Below are 24318 nucleotides of genomic sequence, written 5' to 3'. Positions count from 1 at the left end.
GATGTGTCCAAAGTAGGCGAGACATATCTTGATAACCCTTGCTTCGAGTGACAATTCTGCCTTGATTTGTTCCAATATTGATTTGTTTGTGTAAATGAGGTGTAAATTTCTGTCCCTCCTAGAGATCTTTTCCTAGAGAGTCTGCTTCTGGAACTTATTTTAATGCTAAGTGCCGTCTCTGTATGTGCAGTATATTGATCCCCTTTCCTCAAGTGTGATATCAGGCATTGTTCATGATTGCTTCGGCGTCTGCACATCGCCACTGTCCCCATTTCTTCCCTGAGAAGGGTACTGGCTTCAAGTTTCTTCAGCGCAGGTACAGCCCAAATGTATCCGGCAGAACCTAATCAAAGTGAAGCTGTTATTCAATTCATGACGCCAAAATCACCGGCAGCATGTATTGTGTAGCCAGGTATGATTTTCTCAAAAAACACTTGGTCATTTCACAGAAAACAAATTTTGAAAACCCACCTTTTCTCCACACCACTCTAGTTGATTGTAAACACATGGGAGAGACCTGTCAATAAACTATATCAGTGTTGAAAGAAGTCGGCAGAGAGAGGCATTAGACTAGTCTTCACACAACTTCATCAATAGAAAAATATAAAAGTTACCAATCAGTTGATGGACAATGTGTCTCCAGTTTGAACATGGAGAGAGACTTGTCAATCAACTGCAAAAGGTGGGTAAAAGCCAGTTGGGGACCTCATTGAAATAGTCACGTTTCTTCCTATAGTCCCCAGCTGGATCTTTAAACAATATTTTCATTGAAGCATTGGAGCATTTTTTTCTTCTAAAAAAGCATACCTGGCAGCTATCGTATAGCCAGGCTCTGATTGTTGCCCATACTAAGGTTAGCATGAATCAACTGACGGGTGACCGTTAACACAGGATTAACGATGAGCGATCATGCTCAGATAAGGTGTTATCTGGGCACGCTCAAGTCCTAATCGAGTATTTTCGGCATGCTTGAAAAAACATGCTCGAGTTGCTGCAGCTGCATGTCTCGCAGCTGTTGGACAATCGCAACATATGCAACGATTGCCAAACAGTCAATCCATGCAATTGTTGCAGCTGTCGAACAGCCGTGAAGCATATAGCAGTGGCTACTCGAGCATATTTTTGAGCATGCCAAAATACTTGATTAGGACACAAATGTGCTTGGAAAACACCCTATCCCAGCATGCTCGCTCATCAGAACACAGGATGCATGTGTTCAGGAGCACAAGCTGGGCTCAATATACTATATTGGGCAGTAAACTGGCATATTTGGAACTGCTACATCCACTCTGAACCTATTTCTGGAAAACATAGGTGGGGTCAAATTAGTCTCTCCACTTGTAGTTTAATTTCCTGAGGGGTGTAATTCACAAATGGGGACACATTGGGAGCTTTTATGCTGTTATGACAGCTTAGGGGCTCTGCAAGTAGTATCTGTAATCTGCACTCTAAATTTAAAAAAAAAAACAAATTCCTTTCCCTTCCAAGCCCTTTAGTGTGGCAGTTTCGAATCACATATGGTATATTGCTGCATTTGTAAGAAATTGCGTGACATATTATAGGAAGAATGTTCTCCCATTACCACATGAGAAAATTAGCAATTTGTGGAAAATTTTTGTGAAAAAAAATATTATTTGTTTTTTTATTTTCACAATCCAGTGTTAAAAAATTCTTTGAAACACCTATGGTTTCAAAATTGTCACTACACCCGTAAATTATTTATTTGATGGCTATAATTAGTACAATTGGGTTGCATTAATGGGGGTTTTCTGCCACCTCCAGGGCTCTGCAAATGGAATCTGCAAACTAGCCCAAAAAAATCTGTACTCCAAAAGTCAAATAGCATTATTCCCATTCACAAACCTTGCCATGTGGAAGAATATGGTGTTAAAAGGAGTACTGCTGTTTTATTACACGAGAAGAGGGATTCAATGGAATGGGCGTTAGGTGAGTATAACTGAGTTTGTTATTTTTAAATAAAAGAAAGGAAAAGTGCGTTTTGTTTTTATCTCAAATAAAAGACTTTATTCTTGCTGTGTCTTCATTTACAATGCAGCTATAGGATTAGTAATGGATAGGTGCTTATAAATGCCTCTGCATTACTAATCCATGAGCTTGATGTCGCCAGACAATACAAAGGTGACAACAACCACACAAATATGAAATTTACTTGCCACCACCACAGGAAAGTGGGAAGAGGCGGGTAAAACTGCAGAATTGGTGCATCTAACAGATGTGCCTTTTCTGGGTGGCTGCTATTTTTAGGCTGGGGGGGGCAATATCCATGGTCCATTACCAGCGTGAGAATACAAGCCCCCAGCAGTGAGCTTTAGCAAAGCTGGTTGTCAAAAATGGGGGGGACCCCACACCGATTTTTAAAATAATTTATATAAGTAATTAAAATACAGCGTGGGGACCTTTTTATTCTTGATAACCAGCCTTGCTAATGCTGACAGCTGGGGGTTGCTGCCTCCAGCTGTCAGTTTTGTCTGGTTGGTTATCAAAAATACAGGGGAACCCACAGCGTTTAAAAAAATATATATTTATTTAGAGGGCAGGTGCCGGCTGATGAATACTCCCATCAGCTGCTGCCTGCTCTCACTGTTACTAGTGGCAGCAGGCGTAGGCTGATGGGAGCAGTAGTCCCATCAGCCGAAACAGTGACTGTAGATAAACTTTTCACCTCTGATCGCAGCTCCGGTCTCATGCCGTCATTTGACAGAGTGGGAACCGGGGCTGTCTGACCAGCGGTAATGATTTTACCGCTGAGCAGAAGTAATGTTTGACACTTTGCCATGCACATGACAGGGTGACAAACACCCGATGTTTGGGGGCCAAACCTAAACAGTAGCACGGACTTCCTGGTGAAGTCTGTGTTCATTGTGCTTGCCCGAACAGTAGGTGTTCGGTACGGATGTCGAACTTTACTGTTCACCCATCGGCAGTCACAATAACAATCACTTTAATCGGTAAAAGCATTCCAATATTATTATCACATATGGTGACATGCCAGATTTGAAAAATGCGGCTTTGTCATGAAGATCAAAACTGTGGCGGTATATACATATGACGATGATGTCTTTTAGACGTGTGCGAACTCTGTGTATTTTTCAGGAGGCAGATAATTCAGGACAAACCAACATCTTCTGTCCTGGACTGCCTTTTTTGGTGTCTTTTAGCAGTGTTGCTTGCTTCATCTTTGGCTATTGGCTTTATTTTGAACTTGTGTAAAATAAATTAGTAAGCAGCCTCCAAGTGGAAGCCACCTGAATAATGTTCCGAGCAGCTTTAACTATTTCACATCTCTGGAAACTAATTAAAAGAAGCTCAAAAAACTGAACATAAGTACACAACATTCTTACCTTCCTATACATATGTTCCTTTTTTTGGCATTTATTTACCGCTTTTTCAGGGGGTTATGATTGTGAAATGTTACCGCCTGAAAAAGATGTTGTGTGCACATACCTTTGGGGTTTAACCTTCATTGCACATATTTGCAACTGATTAATCTGCGTAAGATTTACCGTAAATATTGATATGGATGGTGATTTGAATCCATACCAGGTATTAATGTTAACACAAAAATGTGTATAGAACTTGTCACTACTGAATTTTGAACTTAATTTTTTCAATTCTTTTTGTTTACATTTCTAAAATACACTTATTTTGGTGGTTCCTTTTACCATTAAATGCTTGGTTAAATAGTTTTTTTCAATGCCTATTTGTAAAGAGGGCAGACTCTTTGTGGTCTGATTGATAAACTTTGAATGTGGTGTGTGAATTTTCTTGTAAATCTAGATGACTAGAAAACTACTGTAGGTCTCAGATGACCTTAAGAACGAGAAGTTGATATATAGTTGTTAAATGAATGACTTCTCAGTAATTTCATCTGCCATCTCGCTATGTCCACACTATCCATAAATAAAGCCTTCACTATGAAATAACGATCATCTCCTTAGTTCTTCATTTTTTCCAGAACAAATATTTTAGCGATAAATAAAGCTCACTGATTTGTGCAACAATCATCTGTCACCTTCATCTAAATCTCATATTTTCCAGAATAAAATGTTGATTTTGTGCAATATGAAAATTTCCCAGTAAGATTCTGTTAGTTCATAAATGTGAAACTTGTGAAAAATATGTTGCTTACATGTCCATGTTTTCACTGAGGAGTAGATTAAGATCATAGCTAATTATGGCTAAAGTGGTAAAAAAAAACCCTTAACGTAACTTTCAATCTTTTATCACTCCCCAATACTATATTAGACAGATCTAAATAAAAGAAGCCGTATTGCGACTACCTAGGCTGCCCCTATCTTTGTTATGATTGCTACATCGCTAAATTTCCTTACAAGAAATTATGAGATTAGAGCTTTGGAGCGTGAGACTGAGCCAAAACTATTGAAAGGGAAAGTAGAGCAGTTCCTCATAGCAACCATTCGAGTTTCAGCTTTTACTTTTCAAAATAACCTTAAAAAATGAGAACTGGAATGGGATTGGTGACTTTAACAACTACTTCACTTTCTATTACACGACTTTTGATCAATCTGATTTTGATTACTTCTTGAAAGACAGAAGAAACCTTTAACCTGTGTATTTGTTTAGTAGTGTGTTAATATACTCACCCATTGCAGCCCTCTCCAGTATCCAGCACCATTCCGGCCCACTTCTGAGTGACGTCAACGCTCTTCAGTCTACCCACTTAACTTTATGCTCTCTATGTGAGTCTCTTTTACTATGTAAGTCTATTGTGCCTCGTTTGGTGCCACTTCTGGTTAAACAAAGCTCAATGTGACCAGAAGAGTCTGAAAAGTGGTGACATCACTCAAAAGTGGCCGAGAATGGCGCTGGACACCAGAAAAGACAGCAAAAGGTGAGTACATTAACACACTACATTATAGACACATATGAACAGATTTAATGAAAAAAAACCTTAATGGGAGGGCTTCTTTAAGATAGGTTACATGCAACACCAAACACCAGCAACGTGGTTTGTTTTACCACATTTTTATTGGAAGATACAGCAAACACAGCAAAAAAGCACCTAATGTGTAAATCCACCCTAAAGGATTGTAATTCCCAATGAGCTAGTAATTTGCAGATCCATAGTTTTTGGCTACTTCTCGAACTGGATTTAAGTGAAAAAGAAGTTTTGAGATTAAATAAAATTTACAATACAATTCTTATTTACTATTTATTTATTTTACTCGCTTATACAGTGCCATTATATTTCTCAGCACTTTACATCATTGGAGCTCACAATTTTAATTCCCTATTGTTATGTCTTTGGAATGTGCGAGGAAACCAGAGAACTCAGAGGAAACCAACGCAAACACGGGAAGAACATACAAACTCCTTACAGATGTTGTTCTTGGTGGGATTTGAACTCAATCCTATCCAATATATGCAATCCTCAAAAATACATTGAAGTGGTATACAAAAAAAATCAACTGCTTGGGCGCTGTATACTACACACTGTTACTATGGGATCACAAAAAAGGCTGGTTTCACATTTGCGTTTTTTGCCGCTGCATTTTAGCGCAAAAAAACACATGCGTTTTTTTCCCTATGCTTAACATAAAAAATGCATGCGTTTTTTTGCATGCGTTTTGCCGCGTTTTGACAACGCATGTGTCTTTTCTACGCTTGTGTTTTGTTGCAGAAATGCAAGATGTAGTAATTTCTAGCGGTGTTTTTTTGCCGCAAAAAAATGTATTGCTGTCTATGTAAACGCATGCGTTTCAATAGAAAAACACAAGAATACACACTGATAAGCCACCCCCCAACCCTAACCCTAACCCTAAAGGGATCCTAACCCTAAGGGTTAGGGTTAGGGTTAGGATCCCTAGGGTTAGGGTTAGGATCCCTATGGTTAGGGTTAGGATCCCTAGGGTTAGGGTTAGGGTCTCTAGGGTTAGGGTTAGGGTTAGGATCCCTAGGGTTAGGGTCCCTAGGGTTAGGGGTAGGATCCCTAGGGTTAGGGTTAGGGTCCCTAGGGTTAGGGTTAGGATCCCTAGGGTTAGGGTTGGGGTTAGGATCCCTAGCGTTACTAGGGATCCTAACCCTAACCTTAGCTGTTTCTGTTTATAGTGGGTTTTTCTAGTTGATTTTGATGATTGGCAGCTGTCACACACTTCTCATCATGCGTTTCAAAAACGCAAACGCAGGAAAAAACGCATGTAAACGCGTCAAAATGCCACTTTTGTGCAAAAACGCATGCGTCTAAAAAACACAGTGTTTGCACGCGTTTACATGCGTTTTTTTACCACCTGCGTTTGCATTTAAAACGCTGCGTTTTGAAACGCAAATGTGAAACCAGCCAGACTGCACCAAAATTCCATTTGTGTTGATTTGCTTCTGAGGGTTTCTGTAGATTTGTAGAAAATCTTCAGCATATCAACAAGTGGTAAACATATCTTCAAGATGACTATAGACATAAGACAACTTCTTCCTGACCAACTGTGCAGCCAATTAATATTCTTCTGACTCCTCCGTCAACATGTCTGTAAGAACTTATTTGAATTTGCATGTGACGTCTAAGGATGGTGGAAGATCAGTAGTGGTCAGATGGCTCTTGTGGATCTTATTTCGTAGGAAACAAAGTATAAAGATACAACCAACTCGATACCCTTTTTTTTTTTTTTTTTTAAATTTAAACAAATTTGGTCTGAAATTGTTGGTGAAATCTTTGCCAGTTTCAGCTTTCATTCATCTTTGGATAGATAGATTTCAATCAAGTTCTCAGCTGAGATATTTTTCATGCTATTCAGATTTGTTTTTAAAGAAAATAGACTACAAATGTTTTTTTCTCATTATGCTTCGCACTGACGAGGGCCAACAGCCTGAAACACCGTGTCTGCAAATTGAGATACTGATTTGGCTTTTATCCTAAGTCATATTGCACGACTCGTTAAAGGGTTGATTGTGACTTGTAGGATCGCTACTTCCAACAGGTGGCGTTATAGAGTTTAAGTCCTCTTTTTCTCAGAAGAGGCAATTTGCATATTTTTCTCATTAGTAATTTACATTTTCTGCCTTTATGCTGATATGAGGAACATACATTTCTATGTGTTACACATTACCTCAACTGCAGCCTTTGCTCTCTCAAATTCTTCTTCTAATGACTGGTTTCTAGACAAATATGCTCCTCCCAAGCGTGATTCTCTACCCTGAAAAAAGCATTAAACATCATGTTATAGAGCACTCTGAACATTTACCGTTATTGTAGTATATTGTGTACATTATATGTTAATTGTTCCAGATTATTCCCAATTCTGAATCCCTAATTCTTAATTTGCTTGCTCAATGAGTACAATGACCAATCAGGAGTTGTGATATTCCATAAATTCTAATAGTCTTGAATTTAATAGCCCATTTGTTTGAAGGCGAACGTGGAGAAAAGTACACTGAAATGATACTAATATACTGTATATCAACATTTTATTTTAGCTTGCATTTCTGAGAGCGTTAGTGCAGTGTCATGAAAGGCCCTTGATGGCACTTGTGAGTCTACATATTTGGTCAAAATGCAAACAAATATTTTGTTGTAGCATTTGCGTAGGGTGCACCTTGGGCTTGTGTTTGGAAGAATTGGGTGTCACTGTTTTGTGTGGCGTACTCAGAAGACGATAGGCTGTCCGCCTAATCTAAAACTATGTGTGCCACTAATAGGCTGTAAGCTGGCACTACACATGCACCACACGTAACTGTTTGACTGGCACCCGATAGAAATGTTTATGAGAGTTATACACCGGTGCAATGTGTCGGAATTTAGAAGGGTTTTAGAATTTTAACCTTCTCTCTTATCACCACCTATGACCTATTTGTGTGATTTATAAATATGTTGTAGGTGGGAGTTTACTATGACTGAAACTTTATTTGCCAGTCTTGAACCTATAGCGAACTGAAGTAAGGTGTGAAATATTTATTACGAGGTACACACTTCCTAACAAATTTGCCACATCCTCGGGCTGTTTGTGCTCCAAAAAATGAAATCTGACCTAGCAAAGAGCTGCACTAACCGTGAGTTTTTGCTGTGTCTTGCTCTTTAGCTTGTTTACAAAAGTGCTGCCACATCACAAAAAAGGCAAAAAGTCACATAAATATGTACTAATTGCACTTGAGACAAATTTTGAGACTTTTTGTTGCCTTTTTTTAGTGTAATGGGAATGATATGAACAGTAAGTATAAATGATGTTTAATTCATCTCCTCTCTCAGTCCCCCTTTCATACGGATATCCTTTAGTCTGTATTGAGATGCCCATTCTTATGAAATCATTTTTTATGTCATATCATGCCATTGTTATGAGGCTCTGCTATCTTCCTGTCTCTAATCTTCTGTACCTGCATCATCATGGTGTATTTACGGTCAAGATAGTGAAGCACTTTTAGTCTGGTTTTAATGATTTGCAACAGCATTTAGAAAAATCATACAGTACTAGACCTTCTGATTGCTAGGTTTTAATTGATCTGAATATGTCTGTTGACTTGGCCCACTATTGATTCTTTTGTCCTCAAGACAATATTGAATTATGTTGCGTACTATCATCATTTAAGTAGGGTTCCACCTTGCCTGTGCCGACGTCACTACCCGACACACAGGGGCAAGTGCCAGGGCCCTGGACAAACAGGGAATCATTCGCCATTGCAACCGGGCCTGGCGGGTGAGGGGCCCACTGAAATGAGAAAATATTTCAGCTGGATGTGCGTCCTTGGATGAACATTCAGCTGAAGTGTATTGAAGTGCACAGACCCATCTTGTCGGTACGTGACAATACATGTTGCCAGACAATACATGTTGCCAGGCAATCAGAGGCCAGCAGCTGACGTCGGCGAACACATGACCGTGGGTGCATGGCAGCGATGTCATGTGCTCCCGGCGCTTGCACACTGAAGTCAGCTGCCATCTTCAGAAGAGGATGTCGTGCGGCAGGGGAGTGGTTGAGAGATGAGTATTTATTTATTTTGCAAGACCTGTAATGCATCTTTCATGTCCATTGCAATGAACAAAAATAAATCTTAATTTTCCAGTTAATATTTGTAGAAATGAATGCCCTGAATATTTGTAAAATGATTCTTCTTCTGCAGCCCAGAAATTGCATAGATAGATAGATAAATAGAAGGCAAAGTGGCATTGTGCATTCCTAATGCTGATGTGAAAATGCATGATTTCTTTCAGTTAGATGCCTAAGCAATACGTTTTTAATATGTCAGATGACAACCCATTTAATATTTTTATACCATTATAAAGCGATGTGAAGCATTTTGGAGCTATGTAATCATTACAAAAATCTTTGCACCTGTTTTCAGTAATACCTAACTTGTAAGAAAATAATAATATTATCATCATCATGATCATCATCATCCATTAACTTCTAGAAAAATGTATAAATGAGGTGAAATATACAGTAGATTCTTGAGAACTGTCCATAAATACCCAAGAAGGGACAACACCATAAATATTGATGTGTTTCATCTGTTGCTTTGTTAAAGGCTGTTAAATCGTAGTTTCATCAGATTTCCTGCCATTCATGTGCAAACCTTATGTACACATAAACAGGATTTACAGTGGGAATGAAAATAATATCTCATTTTGTCAAATGCATATATGGCATTACACTGCATTAATCTAGGTGTTTTACGCTTTATTATTTGACCTTTACAGGTGTAGTCATGCTTTTATGATCTATTGTGCAAGAACATTTTCAGGACATAAATCAAGAGTGCATGTCCTTTGAGTATTGCCAAAAATAGATGTAATTGTTCACTAGATGGTTGGATATACAATCATGTGCTCAAGTTTTAGGCAGGTGTGGAAAAATTTTGCAAAGTAAGAAAGGTGATAATAGTTTTTTTTATAAATTAAAAAACGCGAAGTGAATGAACTTGCAGAGTTACTGCAGGAACTCAAGAAGGAGGTTGCTTCAGACACCTTCATAAACTAACCACAGATCTTTTGTGGAAAAAGGCTTGTGCAATTACTTCTGTCTCTTCTTGTAATCCCACACAAACCTGATGCTGAGATCAGGACTCTACGGGGGTCATGCAAGGGGCAGACATACAGTTAGGTCCATATATATTTGGACAGAGACAACATTTTTCTAATTTTGGTTATAGACATTACCACAATGAATTTTAAACAAAGCAATTCAGATGCAGTTGAAGTTCAGACGTTCAGCTTTCATTTGAGGGTATCCACATTAAAATTGGATGAAGGGTTTAGGAGTATCAGCTCCTTAACATGTGCCATCCTGTTTTTAAAGGGACCAAAAGTAATTGGACAATTGACTCCAAGGCTATTTCATGGACACGTGTGGGCAATCCCTTCATTATTTCATTCTCAATTAAGCAGATAAAAGGCCTGGAGTTGATTTGAGGTGTGGTGCTTGCATTTGGAAGGTTTTGCTGTGAAGTAAACATGAGGTCAAAGGAGCTCTCCATGCAGGTGAAACAAGCCATCCTTAAGCTGCGAAAACAGAAAAAACCCATCCGAGAATTTGCTACAATATTAGGAATGGCAAAATCTACAGTTTGATACATACTGAGAAAGAAAGAAAGCACTGGGGAACTCATCAATGCAAAAAGACCTGGGCGCCCACGGAAGGCAACAGTGGTGGATGATCACAGAATAATCTCCATGGTGAAGAGAAACCCATTCACAACAGCCAACCAAGTGACCAACACTCTCCAGGGGGTCGGCGTATCAATATCCAAATCTACCATAAAGAGAAGACTGCATGAAAGTAAGTACAGAGGGTTCACTGAACGGTGCAAGCCACTCTAAAGCATCAAGAATAAAAAGGCTAGACTGGACTTTGCTAAAAAACATCTAAAAAAGCCAGCACAGTTCTGGAAGAACATTGTTTGGACAGATGAAACCAAGATCAACCTCTACCAGAATGATGGAAAGAGAAAAGTATGGCGAAGGCGTGGTACAGCTCATGATCAAAAGCATACCACATCTTCTGTAAAACATGGCGGAGGCAGTGTAATGGCTTGAGCATGCATGGCTGCCAGTGGCACTGGGTCACTAGTGTTTATTGATGATGTGACACAGGACAGAAGCAGCTGAATGAATTCTGAGGTATTCAGAGCCATACTGTGTGCTCAGATCCAGCCAAATGCAGCCAAACTGATTGGTCGTCGCTTCATACTACAGATGGACAATGACCCAAAACATAAAGCCAAAGCAACCCAGGAGTTTATTAAAGCAAAGAAGTGCAATATTCTTGATTGGCCAAGTCAGTCACCTGATCTCCACCCAATTGAGCATGCATTTCACTTGTTAAAGACTAAACTTCAGACAGAAAGGCCCAAAACAAACAGCAACTGAAAACCACCGCAGTGAAGGCCTGGCAGAGCGTCAAAAATGAGGAAACACAGCGTCTGGTGATGTCCTTGTGTTCAAGATTTCAGGCAGTCATTGCCAACAAAGGGTTTTCAACCAAGTACTAGAAATGAACATTTTATTTAAAATTATTGAATCTGTCCAATTACTTTTGGTCCCTTTAAAAACAGGGTGGCACATGTTAAGGAGCTGAAACTCCTAAACCCTTCATTCAATTTTAATGTGGATACCCTCAAATGAAAGCTGAAAGTCTGAACTTCAACTGCATCTGAATTGTTTTGTTTAAAATTCATTGTGGTGATGTCTATAACCAAAATTAGAAAAATGTTGTCTCTGTCCAAATATATATGGACCTAACTGTATCATTGGTGCAACATGTAGCTTTAGAGGTAAGGGGGCCCAGTTCTACCTCCAAAGCAGCAAACCGCTTCTGTCATAGACAGAGCTATTAGACTAAAAGGGGCCCATACACTGTTCTTGCACATGGGCCCTATTCTGTCTATGTCCACCAATGGGTCATTCTTTCACTTCCAGGAATCCTTGTTCTTCTTTCCACTGAACGTAGTTCTTAATGACACTGGGAGCCAGATGCATCCCTGATAGAATTTATTGATGTATAAGTATCTGCATATCTGTATTTCTCAGTATCCAGGACACCAAGACATGGGCAACATTGAGGACCATAGATGCATTAGCCAGCCAAAGAAACTCAGTGATGTAGATGAACTCACACATTATGCATAATTCCCCTAGAAATAGGAAAATATCAAGAAGCACTCTCAGTTCAAAACTGGCAGCTACCAGTGGGACCCAGCTACACCCTTTTACTAATTGAAGAAGTCTGGTCAGAAATGGAAAAATTGTGTCCAAAAACAATATATATGACATGGAAAGATGGCGAAGTGACTCAACTACACACAAAAACATAAATAGCTGTAACATGGCACAAGTGCTCTGGACTAATAAGTCCAAACTTGAAATATTTGGCTGTAACAGAAGACACTTTGTTTGCCGAAGGAATGGAGAGCGGTACAAATAATGAGAGTCTGTAGGCTCTCACGGTGCTAGCGGGGATCTCACTGAGGTTACTGCAGTTCAGACTGGCTGGAAACGCAGTCTCAGTGACCAGAGGTAACCATGATGATGTCACCGCCGGTCACCGTCTGCACTGGCAGCAGCTCATTCACCAGTGGTTGTCAGCCTCGACAGTCGCATCTTGGCACCATCCAGGTTGAAAACTGTTTTTCCCCCAGACATGGATTACGAAGTGGGACAGAAGGATGGATAGGTGAGGGCTATTGTTTTTTTTAATTTTTGGCTTATTACAGGAGAACGAGGACTTCGGTGGAATAGGAGTTTGGTGAGTATTATTGTGTTTATTATTTTTAAATAAAAAAGTAAAACTGTTTTGTTTTATTTCTAATAAAAAACTTTATTCTGGCTGTGTTTTTATTTACAATACAACTATAGGATTAGTAATGGATAGGTGTCTTATAGACGCCTCTCCATTAGTAATCCGTGGGCTTGATGTCACTTAACAATACAAAGGTGGCATCAACCCCACAAACATGAACCCACTTGCCACCGCTACAGGGCAAGTGGGAAAAGCTGGGCAAAGCACCAGAATTGGCACATCTAATAGATGTGCCTTTTCCGGGCAGCTACAGGCTGCTATTTTTAGGCTGTCTGCATTAGTAAGGCTGGTTGTCAAAAATGGGGGGCCCCATGCAGGTTTTTTAAATTATTTATTTAAATCATTTTAAAAATTTGGTGTGGTGACCCTCTATTCATGATAACCAGCCTTGCTGAAGCTGACAGCTGAGGGTTGCAGCCCCCAGCTGTGAGTTTTGCCTGGCTGGTTATCAAAAATATAGGGGAACCCACTTCAGTTTTTTTAAATTATTTTTTTGCAACGCAGGAGATAGCTAATGAATACCCCCATCATCCGCTCCTGCTGTCAATGTTATTAGCTGCAGCAGGTGTCGGATGATGGGAGCAGTAGTCCTGTCCGCTGACACCAGTGACCAGAGGTAAACTTTATACCTCCGATCAGAGCTGAGGGCTCATGCTGTCTTTTCACAGCATGGGAACCACGGCTCTCTGACCGACGGGGATGATTTCACCGCCGATCAGAAGCGGTGTTTGCCTCACTGTCATGCACATAACAGCGTGACAAACACCCGGTGTTCAGGCAGCCAAACCTGAACAGTAACACGGACTTCCTGATGAAGTCCATGTTCGGTGTCCACGCCCGAACAGTAGGTGTTCAGTATGGACACCCAATTTCACTGTTCGGGTTCGCTCATCTCTAATCTTTGTATTTTCTTAATTGATAAAAATAAACTATGCACACTTTTATTTTTGAAAGCATTCTTACTAATCAGCATTTTTTCCACATCTAAAAATTTTGTACAGAAGCATACATTGGAGCTAAACTGCACCTTTAGCTTTACATATTAAATAGAATAGGTTACCAGGAGTGATCCGCATAAGTAACTTCATCTATTATCAGCTGTACAAGACAGACATACTGTAGAATTGCTTCAACACTCTGTTCTGACACAACAATACCTCTTCTCAAAAGCCACAAGTATGAACACTTTTTCTAAAATGATGTTATCATCGTCAGTGTTGGCTGCATGTATGATTGAGACAATAGACACTCTACCGAGCAGAAGCAAAGGCCAAGGAATAATAATGAATCCAATCTCGCTCAGCAGTCCAGCAATAGATTCTGATCAGTCCCATAATAGGAATTCAAGTAATAAGATTATGTTAGGGATTTCAGTATCCTGTCCTGTTGTGAAGCCGCTCTATGCACAAATTATCCATTACTAATCATTTTGTCTTCTGCAGCAGAACGGTGGTTCCCTCATTAAACCATCAGTGCATCTAAAAATAAATGTAGAAACATCGACTAAGATTAGTGTATAAGGCTTAGGCCAGTTTCACACCATATTGTTGCCATTTTTTACATTTTCAAGTGTATTGTGTATTGTGTAGTGGATGCAAACTGATGCATTTTCAATTAAGCGTCTTCATTTAGTTAAAATACACTGCTCCAAAAAATAAAGGGAACACTAAAATACCACATTCTAGATATTTCTGAATGAAATATTCCAGTTGCAAATCTTTTTTCATTGCATAGTGGAATGTGTTCATAACAATAAAACATAATAATTACCAATGTAAATCAAAATGAATATCCCACGGAGGTTTGGATTAGGAATGATATTTGGAATGATACTCAAAATCAAAGTGGAAAATCAAATTACAGGCGGATCCAACTTCAGTGGAAATGCCTCATGACAATGAAAAGATGCTCAGTATTGTGTGTGGCCTCCATGTGCCTGTATGACCGCCCTACAATGCCTGGGCATGCTCCTGATGAGGCGGCAGATGGTCTGAGGGATCTCCTCCCAGACCTAGACTAAAGCATCTGCCAACTCCTGGACAGTCTGTGGTGCAATGTGACATTGGTGGATGGAGCAAGACATGATGTCCCAGATGTGCTCAATCGGATTCAGGTCTGGGAAACGGGCGGGCCAGTCCATAGCTTCAATGCCTTCATCTTGCAGGAACTGCTGACACACTCAAGCCACATGAGGTCTGCCATTGTCCTGCATTATAAGGAACCCACGGTCAATTGCACCAGCATATGGTCTCACAAGGGGTCTGAGGATCTCATCTCGTTACCTAATGGCAGTCAGGCTACCTCTGGCGAGCACATGTAGGGCTGTGCGGCCCTCCAAAGAAATGCCTACCCACACCATTACTGACCTACTGCCAAACCAGTCATGCTGAAGGATGTTGGAGACAGCAGATCGCTCGCAATTCCAGACTCTGCCACGTCTGTCACATGTGCTCAGTGTGAACCTGCTTTCTTCTGTGAAAAGAACAAGAGGGACAGTGGCAAATTTGCCAATCCTGGTGTTCTGTGGCAAATGCACATTTGTGGCCTGCTGGATGTCATTTTACAGGGCTCTGGCAGTGCTCCTCCTGTTCCTCCTCGCACAAAGGCGGATGTAGCAGTCCTGCTGCTGGGTTGTTGCCCTCCTATAGCCCCCTCCATGCCTCCTGGTGTACTGGCCTGTCTCCTGGTAGCACCTCCAGCCTCTGGATGCTACGCTGACAGACACAGCAAACCTTCTTGCCACAGCTTGCATTGATGTGCCATCCTGGATGAGCTGCACTACCTGAGCCCCTTGTGTGGGTTGTAGAGTCCGTCTCATGCTACCATGAGTGAGAAAGCACAGCCAACATTCAAAAGTGACCAAAACATCAGCCAGAAAGCATTGGTACTGAGATGTGGTCTATGGTCCCCACCTGCAGAACCACTCCTTTATTGAGTGTGTCTTGATAATTGCCAATAATTTCCATCTGTTGTCTATTCCATTTGCACAACAGAATGTGAAATTGATTGTCAAACAGTGTTGCTTCCTAAGTGGACAGTTTGATTTCACAGAAGTTTGATTTACTTAGAGTTATATTCTGTTGTTTAAGTGCTCCCTTTATTTTTTGAGCAGTGTACATGTTGTGTCAGTTTATATATTTTGTCAAAAACAAAAATCAGATCTGTTTTTTTACAGACATAGGAAACAGTGTCAGGAGATCGTTCGTGTGACTTGTTTTCTGGAAAAAAAAACAGTGGCGTTATAAGAGATGACCTGCAGAGAATAATATATCTACTGACAACCAGCATGGAATCATGAAAGATAGGTCATGTCTGACCAATATGTTGGGTTTCTATGAGAAGGTGAGTGCAAATGTGGATCTTAGCAATGCGCATGAAGTAATTTATCTGGACTTTGTAAAAGCTATGTAGTCACAATGAGCCTTTATTGCGTTTCTGACCCTGCGTGTTTTCCTTGCATATAAAACGCAGAGCCTTACAGTCCCAGCAAAGTGAATGCAATTTCTAGAAATCTCATGCCCACTTTGCTTCTTATTTATGCTGCATAAACTGACCTGTGGTGACTTATATTAGTTGCGGAAAATCCATCAACTAAAATTGCAGCGTTAAAAATACGATAAAACTGCGTGTTAAAAAAAAGCACACAGAAGCGCAAGTAACCTAATTTAAAGATTAGGTGCAGAAATGGTACAGAAATTCTGCAACACCAAAAATGCACCAGAATTTCAATGTGGGAACGTAGCCTTAGGCCGACGTCACACTAAACGTATGGAAAATTGTTCCGAGTCTCCCTGCTGAGAGTCGCACAAGTGTTCTCCGTATGGTTATCCGTGTGTAATGCGTTTGCAATTATATGATGCGATTTTCTCGCACGTATATATCCGTATGGCATCCGTAAGGCTTTACATTTCTCACTGATTTTCCTCATTGAATTTAATGGCTCATCGGGCTGAAATGAGGAAAATGTGTGCGTATTTGTTGCAAGCTAGATGGATGGTCCGTGTAGTGTCCGAGTTTTTCTCACACCCATAGGATTGCATTGGCGAGTCTCAGACGATATACGCTTATAATCGCAGCATGCTGTGATTTTACACACGTCAAATACGCCTGAGAAAAAAAACGGTGATGTGAGCTGCCCCATAGATTAACACAAGAGCTAGGCGATGTTTTCTTCCATAGCACTCATCCGTATTTTACGGTAGTGTGACCCTGGCCTTATACTGAAGCTACAGAAGCAAGGACTGGGGCAAACTATGTGCGGATGGGTAAAGAACTGGTTAAGGGACAGGAAACAAAGAGTTGTCGCAAATGATACGTTCTCTACAGGGATATAGTCAGCAGTGGGGCCGCAAGGATCTTATCTAGGACCGATTCTTTTTAATCTCTTTCTTAATGAAATAGTAGATGGGATTGAGAGTAAAGTGTCAGTCTTTGCCAATCACACAAAACTATGTAGGATTAAAAAAATTGACCTTGACATTTCAATATTACAAAAATTTCTGGATAAGATGTCTGAATGGGCAAACACTTGACAAATGAGGTTTAATGTAGATAAATGTAGAGTAATGCACCTAGGACAGAGTAAAGGTACCGTCACACTAAGCGACGCTGCAGCGATACCGACAACGATCCGGATCACTGCAGCGTCGCTGTTCGGTCGCTGGAGAGCTGTCACACAGACCGCTCTCCAGCGACCAACGATGCCGGTAACCAGGGTAAACATCGGGTAACTAAGCGCAGGGCCGCGCTTAGTAACCCGATGTTTACCCTGGTTACCATCCTAAAAGTAAAAAAAACAAACAGTACATACTTACCTACAGCCGTCTGTCCTCCAGCGCTGTCCTCTGCACTCCTCCTGTACTGTCTGTGTGAGCACAGCGGCCGGAAAGCAGAGCGGTGACGTCACCGCTCTGCTTTCCGGTTGACCGACGCTCACAGCCAGTGCAGGAGGAGAGCAGAGCACAGCGCTGGAGGACAGACGGCTGTAGGTAAGTATGTAGTGTTTGTTTTTTTTACTTTTAGGATGGTAACCAGGGTAAACATCGGGTTACTAAGCGCGGCCCTGCGCTTAGTTACCCGATGTTTACCCTGGTTACCAGTGAAGACATCGCTGAATCGGTGTCACACACGCCGATTCAGCGATGTCTGCGGGGAGTCCAGCGACCAAATAAAGTTCTGGACTTTCTTCCCCGACCAGCGACAGCACAGCAGGGGCCTGATCGCTGCTGCCTGTCACACTGGACGATATCGCTAGCGAGGACGCTGCAACGTCACGGATCGCTAGCGATATCGTCTAGTGTGACGGTACCTTAATTCTAATGCTTCATACACATTAAATGGGAACTTAGCTGGGACTACAGAACAGGAGAAGGACTTGGGTATTCTGGTTACAAGTAAGCTGAGCAGCAGTACGCATAAAAAGAGATAGAATCCTTTGATACCAATGTATTCTCACCCCTCTAGAATATAGGGTCCAGTTTTGGGCTACCCATTTTTAAAAGGATATTTGGAAGTTAGAATCTGTTAAAAAGCAGGCAATTCAATTATTACAAGGGTTGGAAGACCTTTCCTATAATGAGATGTTTTAAAAGTTGGGCTTGTTTAGCTTAGAAAAATAAGACATATGAGAGATCTCATTTATATGTATAAATACGTGAAGTCAATAGAAAGGACTGGCACATGACTTATTCTTTATAAAGGACCAGAGGGCACTTATTAAGGGTGGAGGAAAGGCGATTCCCACATCTAAATAAGAAAGAATTCTTTACAGTTAGAGCAGTCAGACTGTGGAATGCCCTACCACAAGAGGTAGTAGTGACTGATACAATGACCGCATTGAAAAAGGGCTGGATGCTTTCCTCGCAACAAATGGCTTTGTGGGTGATAAACACTCTATTAATAGTGAATGTATAATTGGTGGAGGAAGGTTGAACTTGAAGGACCTGAGTCTTTTTTAACCTATAAAACTACGTAACCATGTAACTATGTGCATCACACACAGTGATGATGTCGCACCAGGTCAGCTAATCAGAAGAGGAGCAGCGGATGTTGTTAGGTAAGAGGCGGATCTCAGAGCTCCTGTCTGGAGACCACAAATTACAGATGTGACCAGTGGACCGAGTCCTGCTAATCGATACACATCAACTCTAAGACTAATATTCAAACTGTTGATATTTCTCAATCTCATTTAAGCATCTATTCCAATTCTTATTCAACAAAACTAGAACTAGCGTCGTCATGGGCATACGCGATACAAACACTTCTATGGACAGTTTCCCTGCCAAGACACCTATGTAAAATGTCTACACCAATTGAAAAGTGCGGTTTATATTTATTGTTAGAATATATTATAATTTGTTTTCATTGCAACACTCTGAAATAACATTAACAAAACTCCACACGTTAATTGCAGAGCACAAGAGTATAGCTTCCTTTGCAATGTGTCTGCATCTCATGACTTGTTGCCAATGTGGCTTGGTTATCGTGATGGATGATAAATGTAACAGCTTCAAATAAGGAGAATACTAGATGATATTGGGTCTAGTCTAGTTTTGGATCTCTATGTCACTTGTGGCAGTGACTAACACACAGCCGAATAGTAACGTAACGCCATAGCAGACCATAGTTTGGGGGTCCACTCTACAAATAAATAGTAATGAGGCACCGTTTTACAAAATATCTGGCTTGGAAGTCAAGGTGAGGATGAAAAGTGTGAATAAAAAAAAGATGGAAATGAAGATCCAAAGAGGCTGAAAGTAAATTGCAAGGCAGTACTATAAGAAGTGAGCAAATGTAAGGAATAAGCAGAGTTTGTAAGAGACCAAAAATCTTTGTGAGAGACAAAACATTACCAAAAGGGCTTACCATTTGTCCTCAGCTAATTTTTAAATGGCCCTATAAAGAACACGTTGGCCATCAGGCTACCACCGATCCTCCTCCTATACAGGTGTGTTCAGCCCTCCTAGGAAAAGATCCAGAAGTGCACTGGGCACTGCCAATTTTCAAGTATCCTGGATCACCATGCCATTGCCCTCTGAGGCTGTACTCTCTTTTTAAGACAATAAAAGAGGCTGCAGAAGAGATACCATTAGAGGTGCACCTAAGGTGCCTTGAGGGTTACAAATACCTGATATTGTCCTAAGGTTTGGCACTAAGGTCTACCAGAAATCCTGCACTACTCTAACTGTGGTATGGAACTGTGGACTACACATTACACTTTAACCAAACCAACATGGAACCAATGTTTTCTGTCGCCACCTCCTCGATGACAAGAAGGCACATGCGGCACTCTATACCCTGCACTGCAAGTCTCTACAGTCCGGTGAGACAATCGCTTTACTGCAATCACCATTTCTCCTGTATTGCATAAGGCTGCTTTCACACATCAGGTTTTTTCTTTCAGGCACAATCCGGATCCGTTTTTTTCTTACACCGGATCCGTTTTTTTCACATAGAGTTGTATTAGTGCCGGATTGTGCCTGAAGGACATGCGTTTCATCCGTTTTGTGCCGGATCCGTCCCTTCAGGCTTCTTTGCCGGACACAAAAAACGTCTACTGCAACGTTTTTTGTGTCCGGCGAAAAAGCCTGAATGGACGTTTCCGGCATTAAACGCATGGAACGGATATGTGAATGAAGGTTTCGGATGGCCGAATCCATTCTCTCTCTCTCTCTCCCTCTCCCTCTCCCTCTCCCTCTCCCTCTCCCTCTCCCTCTCCCTCTCTCTCCCACACACCAGGAAGTCAAAAACCATGCGCAGCACAAAGAGCCGGATCCAGCTAAAAAACAGATCCGGTGCATCAGTTTTTCACAATTTACGCCGGATCCGTTTTTTAGCAAACTTGCCGGATTTAGCCTGAAACCAAAAACCTGATGGGTGAAAGCAGCCTAAGACAGATTATTCACACATCAAGGCAAGATCAGACTATGGTCATTACTTGGAGCCTCTGAATTGCCCAAAATGGAATTTTACTTTTTCTTATAGCGGCAATTTAAAAATTATAAATTAGATAAACGTCAAATACCATTGTACACAAGAAAAATGAAATACGATGCTACACTATACTTCTATAAATGAACAGCATACATTAGCTACTATTAAACATAACTGCTAAAAATTAGAATCCAGCCTAACAAAAGCAGAAAAAAAGTTTTAAAAGTTAAAGGGAATCTGTCAGCAGTTTTTGCTATGTAATCTGAGAGCAGTATAACATAGGGTAAAAAGCCTGATTCCAGGGATGTATCACTTGGTGTAGTTTTCAGAGAATAATTGTTTTATCTGATGTAGATGTAGCAGAGCTAAAGGTACCGTCACACTAAGCGACGCTGCAGCGATACCGACAACGATCCGGATCGCTGCAGCGTCGCTGTTTGGTCGCTGGAGAGTTGTCACACAGACCGCTCTCCAGCGACCAACGATGCCGGTAACCAGGGTAAACATCGGGTAACTAAGCGCAGGGCCGCGCTTAGTAACCCGATGTTTACCCTGGTTACCATCCTAAAAGTAAAAAAAACAAACACTACATACTTACCTACAGCCGTCTGTCCTCCAGCGCTGTCCTCTGCACTCCTCCTGTACTGTCTGTGTGAGCACAGCGGCCGGAAAGCAGAGCGGTGACGTCACCGCTCTGCTTTCCGGTTGACCGACGCTCACAGCCAGTGCAGGAGGAGAGCAGAGCACAGCGCTGGAGGACAGACGGCTGTAGGTAAGTATGTAGTGTTTGTTTTTTTTACTTTTAGGATGGTAACCAGGGTAAACATCGGGTTACTAAGCGCGGCCCTGCGCTTAGTTACCCGATGTTTACCCTGGTTACCAGTGAAGACATCGCTGAATCGGTGTCACACACGCCGATTCAGCGATGTCTGCGGGGAGTCCAGCGACCAAATAAAGTTCTGGACTTTCTTCCCCGACCAGCGACAGCACAGCAGGGGCCTGATCGCTGCTGCCTGTCACACTGGACGATATCACTAGCGAGGACGCTGCAACGTCACGGATCGCTAGCGATATCGTCTAGTGTGACGGTACCTTAAGATTTCTGGATGTGTATAACCTCACCTACACCCCTGACTGGCAATTTCCTGTGTACACTGTGCATTGTGAGCAACCTGACAATCAGTGGTGGGGGCGGGGTTACACAGATTTGCCTGACTGCTGGTCATGTGAGCTGTAGTCCTGCTGTGATATTCTCCTACTGATAAAACATTGTTTGTATTGATGCTACAAAACACAACCTAATAAGTGACACATCCCTGGAATCAGGCATTAATGCCGTATACTATGTTACTCTAATCTTAAACAGCAAAAGTCTGATGACTGATTCCCTTTAATAAGGGACAGAAAAATGAGACTTCTTTGGAACTGCGATGAAACACTATATAATTCTATATGAAAAAAATCTCTTGTGGTGGTAAAGGATTAAGCAGGTGTATGTGATGTAATCATCTGGTGTATACCTCAGTCCATAATGAAAGAGCATATATTTCTAGACAGCAGTGAAGCTGAATATACAAAATTTAGATATTAATATAGCTGCAGTTTAGAAACTAAACGCTATCTCATCAATACATAATGATCTGCTCCATTACAAGCCACAGGATGTAAAAGGTCATTTTCCAGAAGGTGATGCATAGGGCATTAAGGCATTATCTGAAAGGATACTATTCCCAAAACCACTTGTTAGTGACTCTGTGCTGCAGAACATCCACAGAATAATGACTACATTTCCACCATGGAATCGGTAATGCAAATACCAAATATTTTAAGTTTTGTCACACTGACATATACGGTCCCTCCAATTACACCAGATTACTGTAACAATTACGGAGGCGGATTTCTGGGACAACACTAGAGAACACCCTTACTTGACTTTTTGCAAACCCTTCTCCATTTTTTGGGGAGAAACTGTAGTTCATATTTTCAATGCATATATTAAATACAATATACTCACTTCATGGGAAAGTTTACGGCAAACTAAGAGAGCACCACTGTGCCTCAACGTACAGTCCTTCCTATACCCATTATCTCATACTTTACAGTGATTTTCTGAATAATCCCCCATTATAGTGTTTATTATCACATTTTTTTTCATGCAGTTGTTATCGCTGGTATTCTATTTTTTATTATAGCAAGTAAATTATTTGTTATATTAAAGGGAATCTGTCACCCATTTTTTGCGATATGATGTAAAAATATCATTAAATTTAGTGCCACATAAGCATTATAGCATTAATTTTGATATCCCCTGACTCCCCACCTTTGATGACTAAATACCATTTTTATCTCTCCTGCGGTGTATGTAAATCTCCTCGGTCCGCTCCGATGGGCGGGGCTTATTCTCCTTCTCCCCCACTCCTCGTCTTGCTGTACGTAATATGATCTGTGAATATCACAGATCCCGTAGAGTTGCTGCGCATGCGCATTGAAATGGCCTCTCGCACGTGCGCAGTATGCTTTGCCAAACTGTGGGAAGAGCATAAAATTAGTATTGCGCATGCATTGCATTTTTCATTACATTCTATGCCCCGGAAATCCAGGAACACACAATTTGCATCGCAAGACTTCCGGGGCATAGAACGTAATGAAAAATGCTGGCGTATGCGCAATACTGATTTTATGCTTTACCCACAGTTGCCCACACGCGCGAGAGGCCATTTCAATGCGCACGCGCGACAACTCTGCGTGAACGCAGGAATGACCACAAAGAAATGCATACAGGAGGGGGGGGAGAGAAGGAGAATAAGCCACGCCCATCGGACCGGACCCAGGAGATTTACATACACCGCAGGAGAGATAAAAACAGTATTTAGTCATGAAAGGTGGGGAGTCAGGGGTGTCAAAAGTAATGCTATAATGCAGAGCTGACACTAAATTTAATGATATTTTTACATCATATCACAAAAAATGGGTGACAGATTCCCTTTAAGTTATTCTTCAAGGATCAGATTTTTGTTTATTGTTTGATAATTTGTACATTGTTTGGAACTGGCACTTAAAGGTCCTTTGGGTCAGTACTTTATTTAATTTTAAAGGTACTCTGTTATATTACGTTATTGTTAAAGGTACTCTGTTTTGGCAGAGGAGGGTAGGTTGCTATCTTGGAAAAAATGAGTAAGGGCTTTTTACTTCACCAGAAACAGGTAAGGTGTTGAGGTTTTTAACTTTTATGGACTTTTAACTTGATTCAATAAATTTACAGTTTTTATCCAGTTGGTTATGCCGGAAACTATCCTGCTTTTTTTCCTCTGTTGACTGCAATCACCAGCAGGTTTCTAATCACTGGTTTCATACAGTTAGGTCCATATATATTTGGACAGAGACATTTTTCTAATTTTGGTTATAGACATTACCACAAGGAATTTTAAACAAAACAATTCAGATGCAGTTGAAGTTCAGACTTTCAGCTTTCATTTGAGGGTATCCACATTAAAATTGGATGACGGGTTTAGGAGTTTCAGCTCCTTAACATGTGCCACCCTGTTTATAAAGGGACCAAAAGTAATTGGACAGATTCAATAATTTTAAGTAAAATGTTCATTTTTAGTACTTGGGTTGAAAACCC

General features: G+C 40.9%; 1 protein-coding gene across 2 annotated transcripts in view; it reads right to left on the bottom strand.

The window, feature by feature from the left end:
- The window catches only part of PEX5L (peroxisomal biogenesis factor 5 like), a 536497-nt gene that overhangs the window by 53855 nt on the left and 458324 nt on the right, over positions 1–24318 (bottom strand). For both annotated transcript variants that reach the window (XM_069727261.1, XM_069727262.1), the window contains one exon: positions 7083–7169. In XM_069727261.1, coding sequence (XP_069583362.1) covers positions 7083–7169 — 87 coding nt within the window. The remainder of the gene's footprint in view (positions 1–7082; positions 7170–24318) is intronic.

Source organism: Ranitomeya imitator, chromosome 5, assembly GCF_032444005.1.
Source record: "Ranitomeya imitator isolate aRanImi1 chromosome 5, aRanImi1.pri, whole genome shotgun sequence".
In the NCBI taxonomy this organism is placed as follows: Eukaryota; Metazoa; Chordata; class Amphibia; order Anura; family Dendrobatidae; genus Ranitomeya; species Ranitomeya imitator.
This window is presented reverse-complemented; position numbering and strand designations above follow the sequence as displayed.